Below are 17,511 nucleotides of genomic sequence, written 5' to 3'. Positions count from 1 at the left end.
TCGAATCTCCTATGTGGTATCTTCATTACGCCGGTGACATTTACAGCGTAAAATCTTTCAATTAGTTCTGGCCTGTGTGTTTCACCGAATACTTCTCTATGAACACTGTTTGTTGTCCTCGAAATACTTCGGCATTTTGTCAACTAACTGAGATTACTCAACCAGGAACACACTATGTTGAAGATATTATTATTACGTAACGAATTCGACGACGACTTATAGAGCTCTCTTCCCAATTTCAAAGATACTCGTAGAGATTATAAAATCATCAGCGGGAGCATCAGTTGGAATGCAAGGTCAATTAAAAATCCATTATTAGTTGATTAATGATAATGAAATGGGTGAATTTGCTCATCCATTGTATAACGACAAGATGACGGCAGCGTAAGCCGAAGTAAAACTCACGTTATTCTTCGTCTCAGCACAATTCTTTTTCTATTGTCTATGCAATAACGTAACTCCTTGGGAAGCTGAAAAACTTCTCTCGCCTTTTACTTCTTGCAGCAGATTGGAATACGAGTATTTCGCAAACGTTATAGATAAGCTTACGTAGCACTCGAAACCTCCTCTTAATTCGGATCAAGCCAGACTTAAATTTTTAAAGCTGTATTTAAGGCATCGCAAAAAATAACCTTGCTTTTGTTCTCTATTTAATACTAATTAACGCTTCAAGGGTATTTGTTTTAGAATTCCAATTTTCTTCCCTAAAGTGTTCAGGTAAACATTGTTGTGAGAAAATATTAATAAGTTGGTAATTGACGTGTTTTTCTTTATTGCTTCTCGTTCTTCTTCTTCTGTTTATTTTCAAACCAGCTTAAGTATATTGTGTCGTATTATTGCTTTTTCAGCCTAACGTTCAATTTTTTTTTTTACATAATTTCCGAGTTTTATTTGATGGTTGTATTTTTACACGCGTTATTTCGAGAAATGAACGTTTAAAATTCTTTTAATTATATGCTACGAGTGTTATCAGCACAGGTTGAGAATTCCGGGCTTTATTTACGAATTAATTACACGATATAATTTTTTTGCTATTTTAATAACTGAAAAGAATGTAGACAGTGCGTTGCCATGAAATTTTAAAAATTTACTGTCTTATAGTCGTAAATATGAAATTGGACAAAATTGTATCGTGAATTAAAGAGCCATCAAAGTTGTCGAGTTTTTGAACAAATTTTGCATTGAAAAAAACCTTCAAAATTCTTAAAACAGATAAAAATCATCCGAGAAAGGAGAAAATTTTCGCTGGTTAGGGGAGGGGAGGGGAGGGGAGTTTAGAACCTCAAAACACCTCGATGATTTTAGTTTATAAAAATTGATAGGTTAAAAAAATCTCTCTCCGAATTTTTGGCTGGTAGATCATCCCCATTCCCCCTTTTCCCAAACACCAAAAAATCATTCAAAAGATACATTTGACTTTTGAGGGAAGAAGTTGAAATGAGAGGACAAAGGGAGATAATACAAGGCCAATTTGGCTCTAGTCAAGGGACACTTTCTGTAGGTCATATTTTCACGTGATTATTTCTATGACTCAAATTGCGATACATTTTGAAATGAAACCGATCCAATAAAAATTTCATCCAACCCCTCTCACCTAAGCACAAATTACTCACACAGGAAATTGTAAACATTCAAACAGAATGAATCATAATCAAGCAACGTTCGCTTCCTAGTATACCTGTGTAATTTCATTTTTAGTATTTCGTTATCAGCACATTTCGACCATAAATTGCCAAAGATCGATCGATAATCCGAATATTGTTTTTAAAAAAAAAACATCCAAATATGGAAACATTGGCACAATTCACGAAGATGGCTAAACCTTGATAATGAAATTTTTACAATGATTAATCACCGAGCACCGAGCAGTAGAATCGTCACCATAATGGTCTCAAATTCATCTAAAATGCACATGCCTTTCGGGAATAGGTTAATTTCCGACTATAATTCGAAGTAGTTAACCTTTAGTTGAAATTACGATTACCTACAAAGTGGTTCGTTAACTTGCAATTTGACATTTTAAAAAAATGAACAATTTAACGTAAAGTTTTATGTTCGGTTTTCGAATTCCGAGAGTAATTCGAATTATTTCCTAAATGTGTTCCGCATTAGTGCACATGTCGTCGAATGAATGTGTATTTAAAAATATTCGTTGTATTTATGCACATTTTCGTTATAACAGATTGGAAGAGGAAAATCCATCGAAACGAGGAAAAGAATTCCGATATTGAAAAATTTTTCTACGTACGTGATATGTGAACAAATATAGTGAAGATCGGCGCCTATTATCGACCGATACAGCATCTTTAGGAGCTGAATTCGCGACACTTATATACGATGATTTAAATAATTTCATATTGTGATAATTTTTTCAACGAGGCGTGTAATCGGTTAATCGTTGTGCGGCTATTCGATAAAATTATTAACGTTTTGTGGATTAGTTCTGCTTGTTTTGTATTCGCCGTCGACAGCAACCATCCGCAAACAAAATGCAGAATAGTAAATTATTCGCCAAATTGACCAGGAGCTTCTTGAGGAAGTGGTGTAAGTATTTACAACATGTATAATATACGTATCTATCTATCTACCTGTACCTATATGTTCTGTATCCTATTCCTGTATATCAGTTTAAGAATATGGGTCATTGATATTATAAACGTGATTAATACATATGTGGGCGTTTTACGAACATCGTGACATTTTCATGTCAATGGACGAAATAAGCACATGTGGATGATAGATTATAATACGATTTTTTATAATATTTATTCGCCATAATTCGACGATATTTTCTCCATGGAATACGATTATACTTTCTCGTCTCGTATTCGCGATAATATCTGTAACAAAAATTACATCTGTTGAGATATTATATAGATCCACGATGGAATCAAATTCTCTTCTTTTCCTCCTTCTATCAATGAATGTCGCTAGCCTTCGAGTTCGTATAACGGCCACCTGGACCAATTTCCACAAAATTATTTATTCCGAAATAAATTATATGTGATTTGATCGTAATGAAAATTCGACGCGATCTTGACACAACAAAACCACCGTATAAATAATCGAATGATTTATACGTATCGAGAGTAGGTACTCGTACCTGCGTCTGCATCGTCCCTCCTACCCCACTCCCCACCTACTTCGCATCGTATATTATACGTACTTATTTTTCCAACTCGGACGCTAATTTTCCATAAATTTTCACTCGCAATGAATAAATCAGCTGGTCCTACAGCTCTGATAAGTTTCATTCGAGTCGATAATTTACTCTTTTTTTTCAGTTACTTATTACATGAGGTAAAAAAAAAAGGCGAACTCGAAACTTGTTCGATTTATAATTATATATTTCTACAAGGTTACCGCACGATTGCGGTTGCTTTTAACAGTGAAATGGTGAAAGAAGGGGAATTTCTGAAATGATTAAACGTATGTTTTTTCTTATACAGTGAAGTAGTCGCATAGGAGTTTTATGTACAGGGTGATCTGAAGAGGATACGTGATTATTTTGCAATAATTCGTAGAAAAATCACTGATGTGAAAGGTTTTTGACCTAGAATGATCTTCATAACAGATGATTTCATCACAAAAATAAAATATCATGATTTGCAGCGAGAAAGAAATGAATTTTAAGGTAGACTATAAAAAAATCATGTAAGTACTTAAATTCGCGCCAATTTTGTAAAAATTATCAAAATTATGAGTTCCTAGCAAAATTTTTTAAAAAACACAAGTCCTGTGTTCTCAATTCTGATTGGTGTATTTTTAATATTTTTTTTAAAATCAGAAACTGCAGCTTTATTTTTGCCAATTCAAATCCTATTTTTATATTTTTGGCTTCCAAAATATCATTTTTTCAAAATTTTTATTTACATACAAAACTGTTGAAAAACTCCTCTTTGATTTTTTGGGCGTTCCTTTTGAAACTGTTGACCTCAGCTCAACAAAATTCTCAAATTCAATTAAATTTCGACCCTCTCCCTTTTCCCACAGCATCTACTCAGAAAACCTACGCTTCTCTTCTATAAACAAATAAAATAATCTTAACGAGATTTAATTTTTTTTGCAAAAAAAAAAAACGTATTCCTGCACCCAGTAGTATAGTCTTGTATAAAGTTTTCAAATTACTGGAAGACTTCTAGTTTTATAATGACAGATCAAAACAACATTCCAAGTTCTAGAACGTTATAGATGAGAAAAAAAATTAACCATAGAAACCAGTTTGTTTAGCGAATTCAAGAATATGGCAAGTAATACAGGATTCTCTTTAAATATAACATAATGAAGCTGAAGTAGCAGACCAGCGTTCATATTACGAAGACGACGAAAATATAAAATAACCCGGATCTCATAAACACTCCACAAAGCATAACATGTTTACGTAATGGATAATGTGGTTTTGACGCATTTTCCATGCGAAAAAGAACCCAACGGCGCATCTTTTACAAGCCAAGTGTTCACGATGAAATTCTAAGCTACATCAAGTATACCTATAAATGCATTAATTTACGCTGCATTCAAATGGAAAACCGTGATTTATGTCACCATATCGCAATTTATTTGCAGGGAAGTGTAAAATTTTGTTTGCCAACAAATCTGATATAGTACGAGGTGAAGACATGAAATTGTATGTGAATAAGCATTCTACGAATTCTTACTTTATATCTAGTTAGGTACTTGAAAAAAGGCCAATTTCGTCTTCGCTTGAAAGTTTGTGGACTTGTACACAAAATTCAGATAGACAAGACTGAAATAAACTTTATCGTTTGAAAATTACAGTTTTTTCGTCCAATGAGTGCGTCTATAATATGTATTATGAATGTATCGGAAAACAAATTTATTTCTGTCGCTCAGCCTCCCACCACCAAAAAAATTAATAAAAAAAAGTATACAGTGAAAAAATTTGCTCTCAAATTTTCAAAAAGTAATTTTTAAATATTAGAAAAATTAGCCAAATGTTCCTAAAATAGAATAATTGACACAGAAAAATTTTAAATTCCCAAAAAATCATTAAAAATGAATTAATAAACCAGCCTACAATCGTATTTTCAAAATTCCAATAACATTTTTTTTGATGGTCTGTAACAATTTTGATCTGAAAAGGAAAAATTGGAGATTTTCGACAACTTTCCTACTAGTACATTTTAATCATCGTAATTTTCCAACGTGAAAAGCAGTAAGTACTACAAATTTTTCTAAAAAGTTATTCGAGTCGTGTTCGCAATCAAATTTTAAAAATTACGAATTCTTATCCAATTGCGATTTCGTGAACTTGAATTATGATTTTTTAAATCTACTTACCTACAGTTAATTAATAATACGTAGTCCAAAATTCAAGGCCAGATTGAGGTAGGGCGAGGCAACTCGTTTGTTTAATGTTAAAATTCGTAAAATATTCCAAATATTAAAACTTTTTTTGAGTAAGTAAAATAAAATTACACACAAGTCAAAAAAATTGAGCGTTTTCATTTTCAAGTTGAAAAAAAGACCAACAATATTCTGTTAAAAAAACTCACTCGATTGTCCTTTTGAAATAATCTCCCTTCTCATTTCTCAACTAGAAGCATTTTCTAAAATCAAATACTGATCAGGAAGGCATCCCAATCGGCAGAAATTATTTTGAATTGGACAAAGCTAAATCGAAAGAACATACAAAAATAAATCACGAGTCAAAATTTCAGGTTCTACGCGAATTTTTCAATTTCAAAAATTTGGGCAAAAAGTGTAAAAAAAAAACAAAAATGTTGCTAAATTGATCCAGAAGGCTGAAATCAAGTAAAAGCTCCGTTTTCGGACCTCCATCTTCCCTCCGCCCCCGTATCGATTGAAAATGGTTCCAACTATCTGAAAATTGGAAGGTGGTAGTTTGCTTTTATCCTATTGATTCCGGAGTTGAGAGTCTCTCTTGAAAGCATGCTCGAGAATGAATTCACACACGATGAAGAAAATAGAGAAAATTGCTGAAATCTCAATGCAATTTTCTACACTCGCACCAAAGAATTCGACCAAGACGGTAAAAATTGCGGAAGAATGGAATTTTTTAGTTCATTTTGTACGATCAATGAAGGAGAAGAATTTCTCCTTCTAGATTATGTTCACACAGTGAGAACTAATTCAATCATCGATACAATTTCAACGGACCCTGAAGTACATTCGCAATGGAAAGATATTTAATTATTTCGATACAGATTAACACAATACCAATGTACTATTTGTTCAATGTACAAGTACATAGTACTTATATTTACATTGATAGATATACATAAGTATTCTTTCTCGTATTACGTAATTTGAATTCACTGCTGAGGCTCCACACAACACCAAGTACACACGATACATACGATTAAGTATCTCGACCAAAGTTGTCTATACAAAACGACCCTTACACAATTTTCCAATATTAATTGGTCAAAAAGGTACCCACAGGAGAATAATTCGGCACCAGACTCCATTGGCATAGATACATAGAAATAAGGAAATGGAAGTTTGATTAAAAAATGATGGCATACATTATGTCACCTTGGGCAGCAAAAGGGAAAAAATCAAGCGCATTTTGCAATATACTATTGTTATTATATTATAAATAGGCGACAATAGAATACCAAATCAATTCAATGGGCATAACATAGCACATAGGTACTGCGTATAGCGATGTGAAATGGTGGCTAAGGTGTAATATTCACGCATTATAGGCATTACCATAATATATACTCTATATTAATATACGAGAAGTACGAATTTTTAAATAATTTTTACCATTTGTTGACACAATTCGTTCGTGAAGTGTGGTTCGATGTACTTATATGTTTACATAATTACGTGCGAGGTTGTCGAATTGGCCGCACGGATTTAACGGCTACAATAATAATTCGCACGCATAATATACAGACAGACGCGATTATTAACAATAGCCATGTTAGGGAAAAAATTTTAATACGGAGAATTATGAAGAGAACAAAAAAATGACCATTAGCATCGTACAGTATGTACTTGTACACTTTGTAGGGCTTTCGGTCATTTCCTTACCGGCGAAAAGCAGTGGTGAGTTATTGTTCTGTTCTCATGGATTTTGTTACGAATAAGGAAACGATGCGTTATAAGCAAAATGTACTGTATAGCTACAGGTATTAGACTAGGTACGTACCTAAAGTGTTATGAAAATATAACCCCATGTAAATTCGTCTAAACATTTATTCAAGGTTGCCATCTTGTCAACACTTTGCATTATTTGAAACAATCGACCGAATTTTTCAGCTGACAAGATGAATTTTTATTATTTTTCACGTTAATGGGTAAACAAGCCGGGTATGTTTTCGCTAATAATGATTCACCCTTCGATAATGATCATCTCTTATCATTATACAATGGTTTTGTTATAAGCATCGTGGGGACTAACTAATTTCTCATCAAACAATTATTGTTTATAATTTGCAAAAAAAAAATAATGATGTCAAATAAGATGAACTTGGATTATTGCTGCGCGTGATACACGTCGTCGATGTAATTTCTGCTCGCAGCCGCAGCCAATTGTGCGGCTGATGAATGAATATAAATGATGCGTTCAGCGGCGTAGCCATCCACTATCCAGCAACATCACGAAATATTGCTGATTAGGTTTCTCCGCACTGTTATTATTTCGGCAAATCTACCCATTCGTGAGCTGATAACAGCCATAATTCATGGTCAAGGCTAACTGGACATTTGAAGTTCAACCGACTCCCCTTTTTTGAGATAATTAACTGCTCTGTCGAAATATACGAGAGATTTGCCCGAACCATGTGTACTCGTAGATCTTCTTCCCAGGTGACTTATACTTTTTCTGATGCTCGTTTCATCTTATTCGGCAATGAGTGACACAGCAAGATGAGCAAGCTGAGAAGATAATATGTTTATAAAGTGATCTTCGGTGATGAGAAAATCCCCCAAGGTCGTCATTTGGCCTGTCATCACAAGTGTCTATAAGTTAATCGAAATAATTCTTCCTCGTTAGCTCGAATGGCGAGAAAGGGGGCATGAATTGATCATTTTATACATTGAACGTCAATTTTGTTAAAAATTCTCCATTTTTCAACCCTAGAATAATTTCCAACTTGTGTTCAAAAAAAACTAAAAACTAAATCAAAATTTTCAACTTAAACATAAGCTAATTTGCACATTTCTTTAAAAAAAAAATCAGCTTAAATCACTTCTCTCCTTTGATGAAATTTCTGCACCTATCCTGACGATTTCATGAAACAGGAACTCAAATACATAAAACAAAACGTATTTTGAAAAATGTACTTGAACAACTTCGAGAAAACTCAAGTAAGTACAGAAAAATAATTATTAGAGGTTAAACTAAATTCATGGTATTTCTAACATTGCCAATTAAACCGCCAGACCGAAAAAAAAACTCTTGACAATTTAAATTCTGGCTCCGAAAAATTTTAAACACTTCATAGCATTTTGACTCCTGGTGCAAAAAAAAACGATGAAAAAAAGTATAAATTTGTATGTGCGGAAGAATGCATTCTCGTATGCACGTGTTCCCCCCCCCCCCTCATCGAATGGAGCCCTACTATTTGAGTTGAAAATTTTTTGATTTAAAAATTTAGTTTTTGGTTCATAATCCAGTTCTCATTAAAAAACAATTGATTTCAGATGTCTCATCAATTTTCAGTTCTTCAATTTTTCAGCCCTCAAAGAATGATTACGAAGTAAGAAATCGGGACCCATAGGCAATTGCCCAAGCCAGTCCGACGAAAATTTTTTATAAAATGCACAAAAATGTACATTTTTAAGCCAAATTTTTGTAAAAAATGGGCTATTTACGGTAGGCCAGCAGTTTTTAAATTATAAGTTTCAACAGAATGGTGATTTTTACATTTTATGACCTGGAGCCTGTTCTAATTGATCAAATAAAGTCAAACTCGGGGAATGGGGTTCTCTTGGGAGCTATAATTGACCCCTGCAGTTTGGAGGGTCAAAGTTGAAAATTACAGAAAGGTCATTTTTTTGGAGAAGCATAATTTGGCCCCAAATTGATGAAAAGGGTTCAAATTCATACCATTGGTGAGTACCGTCATTGTTAACAACATATCAAAATTTCAGCTTCCTAGGTCACCCCCACGCCATTTAAGGTGGAAAAAACCAATTATGACCCTATTTTTGACCCCACTCCACTCTTAAAATTGACCGAAGGAGCCCCAATGTGCAGCATACAATGGGATGGTGCCACTTGAGTGTATTTTGCAGGTTTCAACATTCTAACCCTATTTGACCCCTCTCCAGGATCAAAAAAGTTTTTCGCGGAGGGACGATCCAAAAAGTTCTTCCCGCAATCATGCTAAAAGAACACTTCACCTGTGAAGAAAGCCCCTAAACAGAAGGAAAGTATTGCAGCGGAGCTGTAAATACATAATGTTTAAATACACTCATCATGTCATCATTTAATTTGAATTTTTTCAACTGATAAACATTGCTATCCTGTTTGAAAGGCCCTCAAAGTTTCTGATACAAAAATTTGGCTCTAACGTAGCGGCCGACTGCTGCGACTTTTTGCTTTTTAGACCAATTTTCCCTCTTGCTTCGATCGAGCAAAAAATTGTTATTCATTTTCATTGAATAATCAAATGCATATTCTGCATAGTGAGGAGTATTTTTGTAAAATGTATTTCAAATTTCGAGTTTTGGTCTTATCTTTCCCATGGAAAAATCCTAGCTACCTCACTGGACACTGGTCACCTGTACAAAAAAAAACTTCTCTTTCATTCTTCTCAAGATCATTGGGGTACAGGAAGGGATGAGAGAATAGTAATTTTGGTTCTTGTCAGAAAAATTTCAAACTGGTCATTTTTTTGGCAACAATTTAAAATCAGCGCTTCAAAGAGCCTAAAATTACCCATGGAAAGAGTATAGACCTCTGCCAGATGACCTTTTTTTACTATTGCTGTTATTACGATTTTTTTTCTTATCAATTTTTTAAAAATATTTTCAAGAAGTGCTATGTTTTTTACTCGTGTTGTAGAATTATTTTAGAAAAAAATTTCCAATTTAGGATGTTAATTTGTTTTGTCGGAAATTAAAATTTTGAGCTTTTTCAAAACTTTCATTTTCTAACATGATTTTTCATTGAAAGCTCAACTTTTTTGTGATTTGGTCAATTGGGCACTGGGCAGGGTACCCTATTACACTCTTCGAAGCAATTTGTTTCCCTAAAATGGTAACCTAGAGAACCTCCAAAGGGTTAAATACTTTCAGGAAACAATACCATTATTTTTCAAAAAATTGTCAAAAATTGAAAAATAAACTCAAGTAGGTAGTTTGAAATTTTGTTGAGAGAATTTTTTGATATACCTACTCTGCGCATGAAACAGAATTCTGAGTCGACCAGACAAATTTTTCCTTCTCACAGCATCACCAATACAGTCAATAATTACACTAGGCAACAATTTTTGACTTTTTTCGTGTGTTCGGGTTGAAAATGGGCTTAATCGATAGTTTAGACCCTAAAACAAAAAACAGAGTGGGATTTTTCAATTTGAATTGTTTTTGTGGTCAGGAGAGATGATCAAAGTTTCAAAAATGGCCGTTTTTGCCCTATTTCACGAGTTTCTGGCGACACCAGTATTGTTTTTCGAAAAAAACTAAGGTCATATTCGGATTCTACGCATTTTTTTAAGTAAACATCTTTCCCGGATTTTCGATTTTCGAAGTTTCAAGCGCAAACGGAAGATTTTTGTTTGTAACATATTTTAAAACTTGGAGCGAGAGCCTCGCCCGCGCGAACACGGTTCCGCGCCACGATTACATCGTGGAGTAACGCCAGCGTCGCGCGCTCCGAGTTTTAAAATATGTTACAAACAAAAATCGTCCGTATGCGCTTGAAACTTCGAAAATCGAAAATCCGGGAAAGATGTTTACTTAAAAAAGTGCGTAGAATCCGAATATGACCTTGGTTTTTTTCGAAAAACAATACTGGTGTCGCCAGAAACTCGTGAAATAGGGCAAAAACGGCCATTTTTGAAACTTTGATCATCTCTCCTGACCACAAAAACAATTCAAATTGAAAAATCCCACTCTGTTTTTTGTTTTAGGGTCTAAACTATCGATTAAGCCCATTTTCAACCCGAACACAAGCATGCCGTTGCCTAGTGTTACTAACCAAAATAAAAAATCTGCATAACAAAAACTTTGGAAGTTATATATTCTCTGTCACTTCGATAAAACGCCTGCTTTCACTTTTTGAAATTTTCCAAGCCGAACTTGATCTCTTATAATGAACTGCTTTACACCTGTGACGAAAAAAAAAAAGTGAACATCAAACACCTCTATCATCCTTGAACTTCCGAAAGCCTACGATCGCCCGCACAGACACATGTCATTTTCATAAACATCTTCACACGCATATCTAGAGCGTAACCAAACGTATAAATTTAATAGAACGTGTCACTCTGTAGCCTGTACGTGACAAACACGCGGTCTATACCTATACGTAATGAAACGTTTATGGAAGAAAAAAATACTCTACAATATATGGAATAAAACACCGGCACCTAGACGTAGATCAATCAAATGATGTTGAGCCTGAAATTAGCCATCGTGTATTAATCATATTTTTTTTCTCATTTGCAGGGTTCGTGATTATCGTAGCTTTGGCATTACTCATAGGTGGAGTGATCGTGGTATTTGGCTTCACCGCTATTGTCAACTTCATCATTGACAAGGTAAGTTGGTTTCCAACTCGAGTCTATTTATGGTTTAATGATTTTTATGAAAAATGATTACATTCGATGAATTGTCGAAAACTAAAACCAATCGTTATATAAACATAAATGGATAGGTAGGTATGAGGTGTTCTGCAAAAGTTCCCAGATACTACATTTAATATCTACTTGGAAATGTTCTTCGAAAAAGTTACGAAACTGGTAATACGGAGCAGGGCTGCGGATCTTGGTCTTATGGTAGACGAATATTTCGCAGGATGGTGTGCACCGTGTACATCATGTTCTTCTCAAAATGTAAACTCGTTCTAAAAGAGTAATATTTGAACACGCATCCTTTCTTATGTAACTCGTAATCGTGTCGAAACTAACTTTCTTTTTTTTTGGTGTGTGTCTTCCAAATGTATCATCGTGATTTAGGCGAATTTAACCACCGTTTAACACGTTTAATGAACTTGTAATTGAACCGAGAACAAGATAGTGATATATAATCATAGATATAGGTCTGCATAAGTACTCCGATGGATGCATTTTTGGCACCTGCTCTCTACGGAGTTCATAATCAAGAGAGCACATTGCTAATCGAGATGACATTTTGCTTACATAACTTACCCGAAGGGTTCGAAGTTTTTAAATTAACAGAATAGTCAAAAATATACCACTACCTACGTAAAATTTCAAGAATAATTTTCGAAAATTTAATGGCTCATATCCCATTAAAAAATCAAAATTTTGATCAAATGCAAGAAGAAAACTTGAAATTTGAGCTTCCAAATCAATTAGTGCCTAGAAAACTGAAAAATCCAAAAATCTGCGAGAAGCCTTAAAACGGTTGGAAACTGCCTCCTGACAGTCAAGAGGTCAATTCAGCTCTCTACCTCAAATTGACCAACAAACGATTTTTTCATGAGAGACCTCAACTGAGTTTTTAAAAAATCACCAAATATCAAATCAAAACATAAAAATTTAGCTCCGAAATTTTGCCTGGTAGGCTATAGATCCACCACATACACATGAAATTGTCTACCTATGTGCTTACGTAAACATCTTTAATGACGCAACGCCAGCAGCCAACAACAGACTGCAGTCTGCAACCCCAATCCAATTGTACATTCGTATGACAATGGTATCTATGTTAATCTACGGCGACTTCACAACAACTGTGCCTTATCATTGTACGATTTGTAATCGCCATCGTGTAAGCGCGCTCACACATAGACATCGTCACGTGTCATAATACCTGTCCAACATAAAAACTCCATTATATGTACCTGTGCGTCTGTCAATGCCTCAATGGCTGGCGTTTATCGACAAGGCGACTTCCTTAATCACGTGCCCATCTTCGAGCAAAGAGTTGAAATATCATATCGTCTTTATTAATCCGCCGGGTGAGGCAGTGAGGCTTCGCAGTCGGTATTTCATCGATTTTCGCAACGCATTATCGATTGCCCGCGTCGCGTCTCTCTTCGCGCTACCGCAAATTCCCACATTATTATAAATCTTTGTTGCGGTTCGAATTACCGACCACGTTGCTGTAAGATGCATCGCGTAAAGAAGAAAGTAGATCAGACGTGAATATAATAGCTGGGCAGAATTACTCCATGGTGTAGGTCTAGGTACTATGCTGTTGTTTTTTTTTCTTCTTACATTTTGCCATGGTAGGTACGTAGATGACCCAGTGCATTGCGGAGAGCAGATGGAAACATTGTAATCGATGGAAATGGCATCTGCATAGCTGATAACCAGTCGAGTGTGAGTTATCGGTTCTTCGAAGTTCGAAGACAGGAAATACCGTGAAATCAAATTAAAAATAACTACTGTATGACCATATTTGCGTCCATGTCGTGAATCAATAAGCGTTTATCGATTTTTTCGTGATTTGTTGTTGAATTTGTGCAATCAATATGAGTTTTTATGACACATTTGTAACTAGGTACTAGAAAGGTGACGAGAGTCAGTTCATCAAAAAAGGAAATACTCGAGAATTTAACTCAAACAGTGAAACTAACGTAAGAGACTAAAAATCATGCTCAAAACTGGCACAGAACAGCTCGAAAACTAGAAAATTGAAAATTTCGTTTTCCATTAGCCTGAAGAATCAAGAATCCAGTAGGGACATATTGGTTCAGCAAAAAAGTAATTTTCTAACTTGAATTTGGAATTGAATGAGAAGAGACGGAATCATTGTGGTAGACGATTATCCATTTTGGAATTCTGTCATTTTCTGTTTAGAATTTTGTGGTTGTTACTTGCCACAAGAAACTTCACGCTGGTATGAAACAATTCGATTTTCAAACTCGTTCAAAATAATATACTGAGAATGCCTGAAAAGTTAGATGCATGTTTCAAGCTGAAAATTCCGTTTAAATACATAAGTAGGTACTTACTTAATGCAATCTCATTTAGCCTACTTCATTTTTCTTTTTCTTTTCAATTGCAATTTGCAGTAGTTGGAATTGATAAGAGCCAAAATAAAATAAATTTCTTGGTATGGTAGCTTCAGCACTTTTTTTGTTTTTATTTTTTATTAAATTCGCTCTGACACTTGAAATTTTTGTTTTTCCAATAGGTTGTATTTTTGAAAAATTAGAAGAAATACGATGAATTTCATTTTAAAATTCTCAGAATCTGATTTTTGCGGGAAGGAGGGAAGGGGATAATATTTAAATTAAAAATCTGAGTTATCTGGCATTTCTGTGAATGATTTCTCCCTTTCCCCTGAAAAATTTCCAAGACATGTCTCTTCGTCAAATTCAAAGTAAGCAGTGGACCACGAAAAAATCATTTTCCCAAGCCCCAAAAACATCGCCCACTTGCCCTGCTATTTATCAACATATTGCAAGGCTCTAAGCAGAGTTGTGCATTCATTTGGGACAATTTTTTTTCAGGTCCAAGCGAAAAAAGAGTACAGCTTTGAAAAATTGAAAATTGCAATCGTTGAAAAATATAAAAATTCATCAAATTCTTAGCACTTATGATCAAATCGAAAAAATTTGAATTTCTATCCATTTTTAGCGAGATTTCAAATTTTTTCCCAAATTGTTTTGAAAAAGTTGTTGTTTTGGAGCAACATTTATCCAGTTAAAGCAAAGAGAACGTGAAATAATGAACATTTTCGAAAATGTAAATGCAAAAGCTAAAACCCGCAATTTAAATTTTTTTAAAAAAATATATACTTATAAAAAAATGTACCTATGAAAAAAATGAAAATTCCAGTTCCTAGAATTGAACATCTATTGAACGTTGATTTGGTTTAAAAATACAATTCCATGGCCAGCTTCTTACCTACAAGTAAGTACATACATATTCTGGCGAAAAAATTGTTCTTAAACAATTCGACTTTTAATCAAAGCTGCATAAAAAATTTTGAACTGAAAGATTACAATCTATTCGCAACTGGGTTCGTCAAGAGCTAAGACAGACTCAGAGCTGTTATCATTTTAGCCCCTCCCCCCCCACCACACCAAAAATTAAAACGACATCAAAATCTCCAAGAAAAAATTAATTAAAATTCTACCTATAAATAGGTACCTACTCGTATTTGCGAAAAAATTTAAGATACTCTAAAATGTTGTCCCCTTTCAGAAAAACACATGATATGCACAAAAAAAAATTAATTTTAATTTTTTTTTCAAATGACCCTCTGTAGTCTTCATTTTTCTCAAAAATCAATAAAATTTTCTGCGGTGAAAAATTTTAAATTTTATGCAGTTCTCTAATTCGTATCCCCTCTTGAAGAAAGGTCACTGAAAAAATATGTATGTACCTACAATTCTTGATGTTTTAATAATAAGTTTGGTTTTTTACACAGATTTTCGAAAATCTGGTTTTTGGGCGTTTTTTGAATCTCTTTTTTAAACACTTTTTAGATCCCCACCACAAACGTTCAAAACATCAGAAGTCTTCTCTCTTCAAGTAAAATCCAAAATCCATTTTCAAAAGCTACTATCCTAGTAGGTTCTCGTGGATTTTAAATCTGCCAAAATCCAGATTCTCGAAAATCTGCCAAAATCCATGTAAAAAAAACCAAACCTAGATAATGACAATTAAAAATGTGTCTCTGCCTCTCCAAATGGGGAAAAACTTTCTAAAAACTATAGTGTTACTTTCTTTCAATCTTCCTGAAAATTACTTTCAAGTTTTCATCGATAAGTAACATAAACGTGAAATTCATGAACTTCCCTTCCCTTTATCTCCTTGAAATTCTTTCAATTTTCATACGTAAATTTTAGTTTTTAAAAATTCGAATGTATGTCAATCTGGGTATTATACGAGTAATAATGAAGAAAGGAAACACAAACTCAGTAACTTATCCCAAGCCAAAAAACCACCATTAATACACGATTGCATAATATCTTCAGCCTCATTGGCATCAGGGAATTAATTACAAACGATCGAGCGTAATTTTCAGTGGAATTAATTAACGCCGTAAAAATATAACGAATACCTAAGTAGGTAATTTTTTCACGTAATGGAACACTTTCGATAATCGTACCTTATATTGTTAAAAATACGATCATTTTCTCGTATCCCGAAACAAACAGAACCTTGAAGGCTTCAACGAAAAATCCTGTACGTACGCAAAGTAGGAAGAGAAAAAAATAACAGCGCATCTTTCAGGTACTCGAGCTCGAGATCGTCGAGTGCTTAGACCTGGCAATACCTAGTATGAATAGAAGACCACGAAAAATTCACGGCATCGTGAATCGGTTGAGAAATCAATTAATTCGCGATCGTAGATCGTATTTCTGAGAAACAACGATGACGTATCATCGATGACCGTTAACGCCAGTTGCCAGCGCCCTGTAAAAGAATGGCTCATAACTGGTTATGGGCACTTCTCGCTAAATAATTTTTATTACACATACACGAAGTACACTCTTATATGTAGTATACTCAGGTGAACATAAGAAGATTTACATTTTTCGATGTTTAAGTATGCGTAATTAACGCTACATTGCAGTTATTTTTCCTTATTCGACGATAGTATAAGGTATTTATTTTTTTACATCCAATAAGTTATTTTGCAGACCCGGTGAGAAGATTCTCATTCAGTACCAACGACCCAGAAAAAAGTCGTCTCTATGGAATATTATTTCCTATACACATACTACATACCTACATCTATGGTTATTGTGCATAATATTTAAAACACGTAAAAAAAATATTTATGCAAACGATAATACAATTTTAAAATTAGATCTTCGCTAAATTTTTCTTTATTGTATGTACTATGTAACCTGATGCATGAAATTAAAGGAGAAAATTAGAGAAGAATACGAAAGATAACGAAAAAACAAAAACCTATCCTATGTACAACGACCCAGAGTACGTTGATGTGATTTCTCCGATGTTGCCAAATGACAGCCTGTGCCTAAGTACTAGATAATTTCTTTGATGAGCAACACACCTGCATCGTGGTTGTCAGCATCGAGTTCAAAAAGGCACAATGCCAGACCATTTGTCTTCTTTTCGATACGATACCCTATACAATTGCGCGTTCATTAATTAAGGCGATTTTTTCCATCTCCCTTCTCGTGTCATCGTAGGTTAAATAGTATCTAAGCATCTAACGTTCGCGTATGTAACAATTATTAGACTAATTTCCGGTCGTAAAAGAATTATGGCGCATGTTAAGCAATGACGGAGATCTTATTTCGGCGATGTCATACTTTACGTAAACGTAACATAGGGCTCCGATGTAAATCGAAAAAAATCTTCAAGTTATTTGAACATAAACAGAGATAATGTGTTGTGATGATTCGCGAATATTTACTTAACCAAACTGAAGATGTTTTTCAATGTACAT

At 34.3% G+C, this 17,511-nt stretch overlaps 1 protein-coding gene and 1 long non-coding RNA gene across 3 annotated transcripts in view; one reads left to right on the top strand and one right to left on the bottom strand.

The window, feature by feature from the left end:
* Positions 1–17,511, top strand: part of emp (epithelial membrane protein) — a 53,497-nt gene that overhangs the window by 13,258 nt on the left and 22,728 nt on the right. The window contains exons 2-3 of one of the 2 annotated variants that reach the window (XM_065350169.1): positions 2,183–2,544; positions 11,614–11,705. In XM_065350169.1, coding sequence (XP_065206241.1) covers positions 2,490–2,544; positions 11,614–11,705 — 147 coding nt within the window. In that variant the 5' untranslated portion in view covers positions 2,183–2,489. The remainder of the gene's footprint in view (positions 1–2,182; positions 2,545–11,613; positions 11,706–17,511) is intronic. The other variant, XM_065350168.1, reaches the window with a different exon arrangement.
* LOC135835762 (uncharacterized) overlaps positions 1–17,511 on the bottom strand; it is a 153,829-nt gene that overhangs the window by 115,503 nt on the left and 20,815 nt on the right. The window lies entirely within an intron of this gene.

This window comes from Planococcus citri, chromosome 2 (genome assembly GCF_950023065.1).
Source record: "Planococcus citri chromosome 2, ihPlaCitr1.1, whole genome shotgun sequence".
NCBI classification, from domain to species: Eukaryota; Metazoa; Arthropoda; class Insecta; order Hemiptera; family Pseudococcidae; genus Planococcus; species Planococcus citri.
Note: the sequence above shows the minus strand (reverse complement) of the source record. Positions and strands in the feature narration are given on the sequence as shown.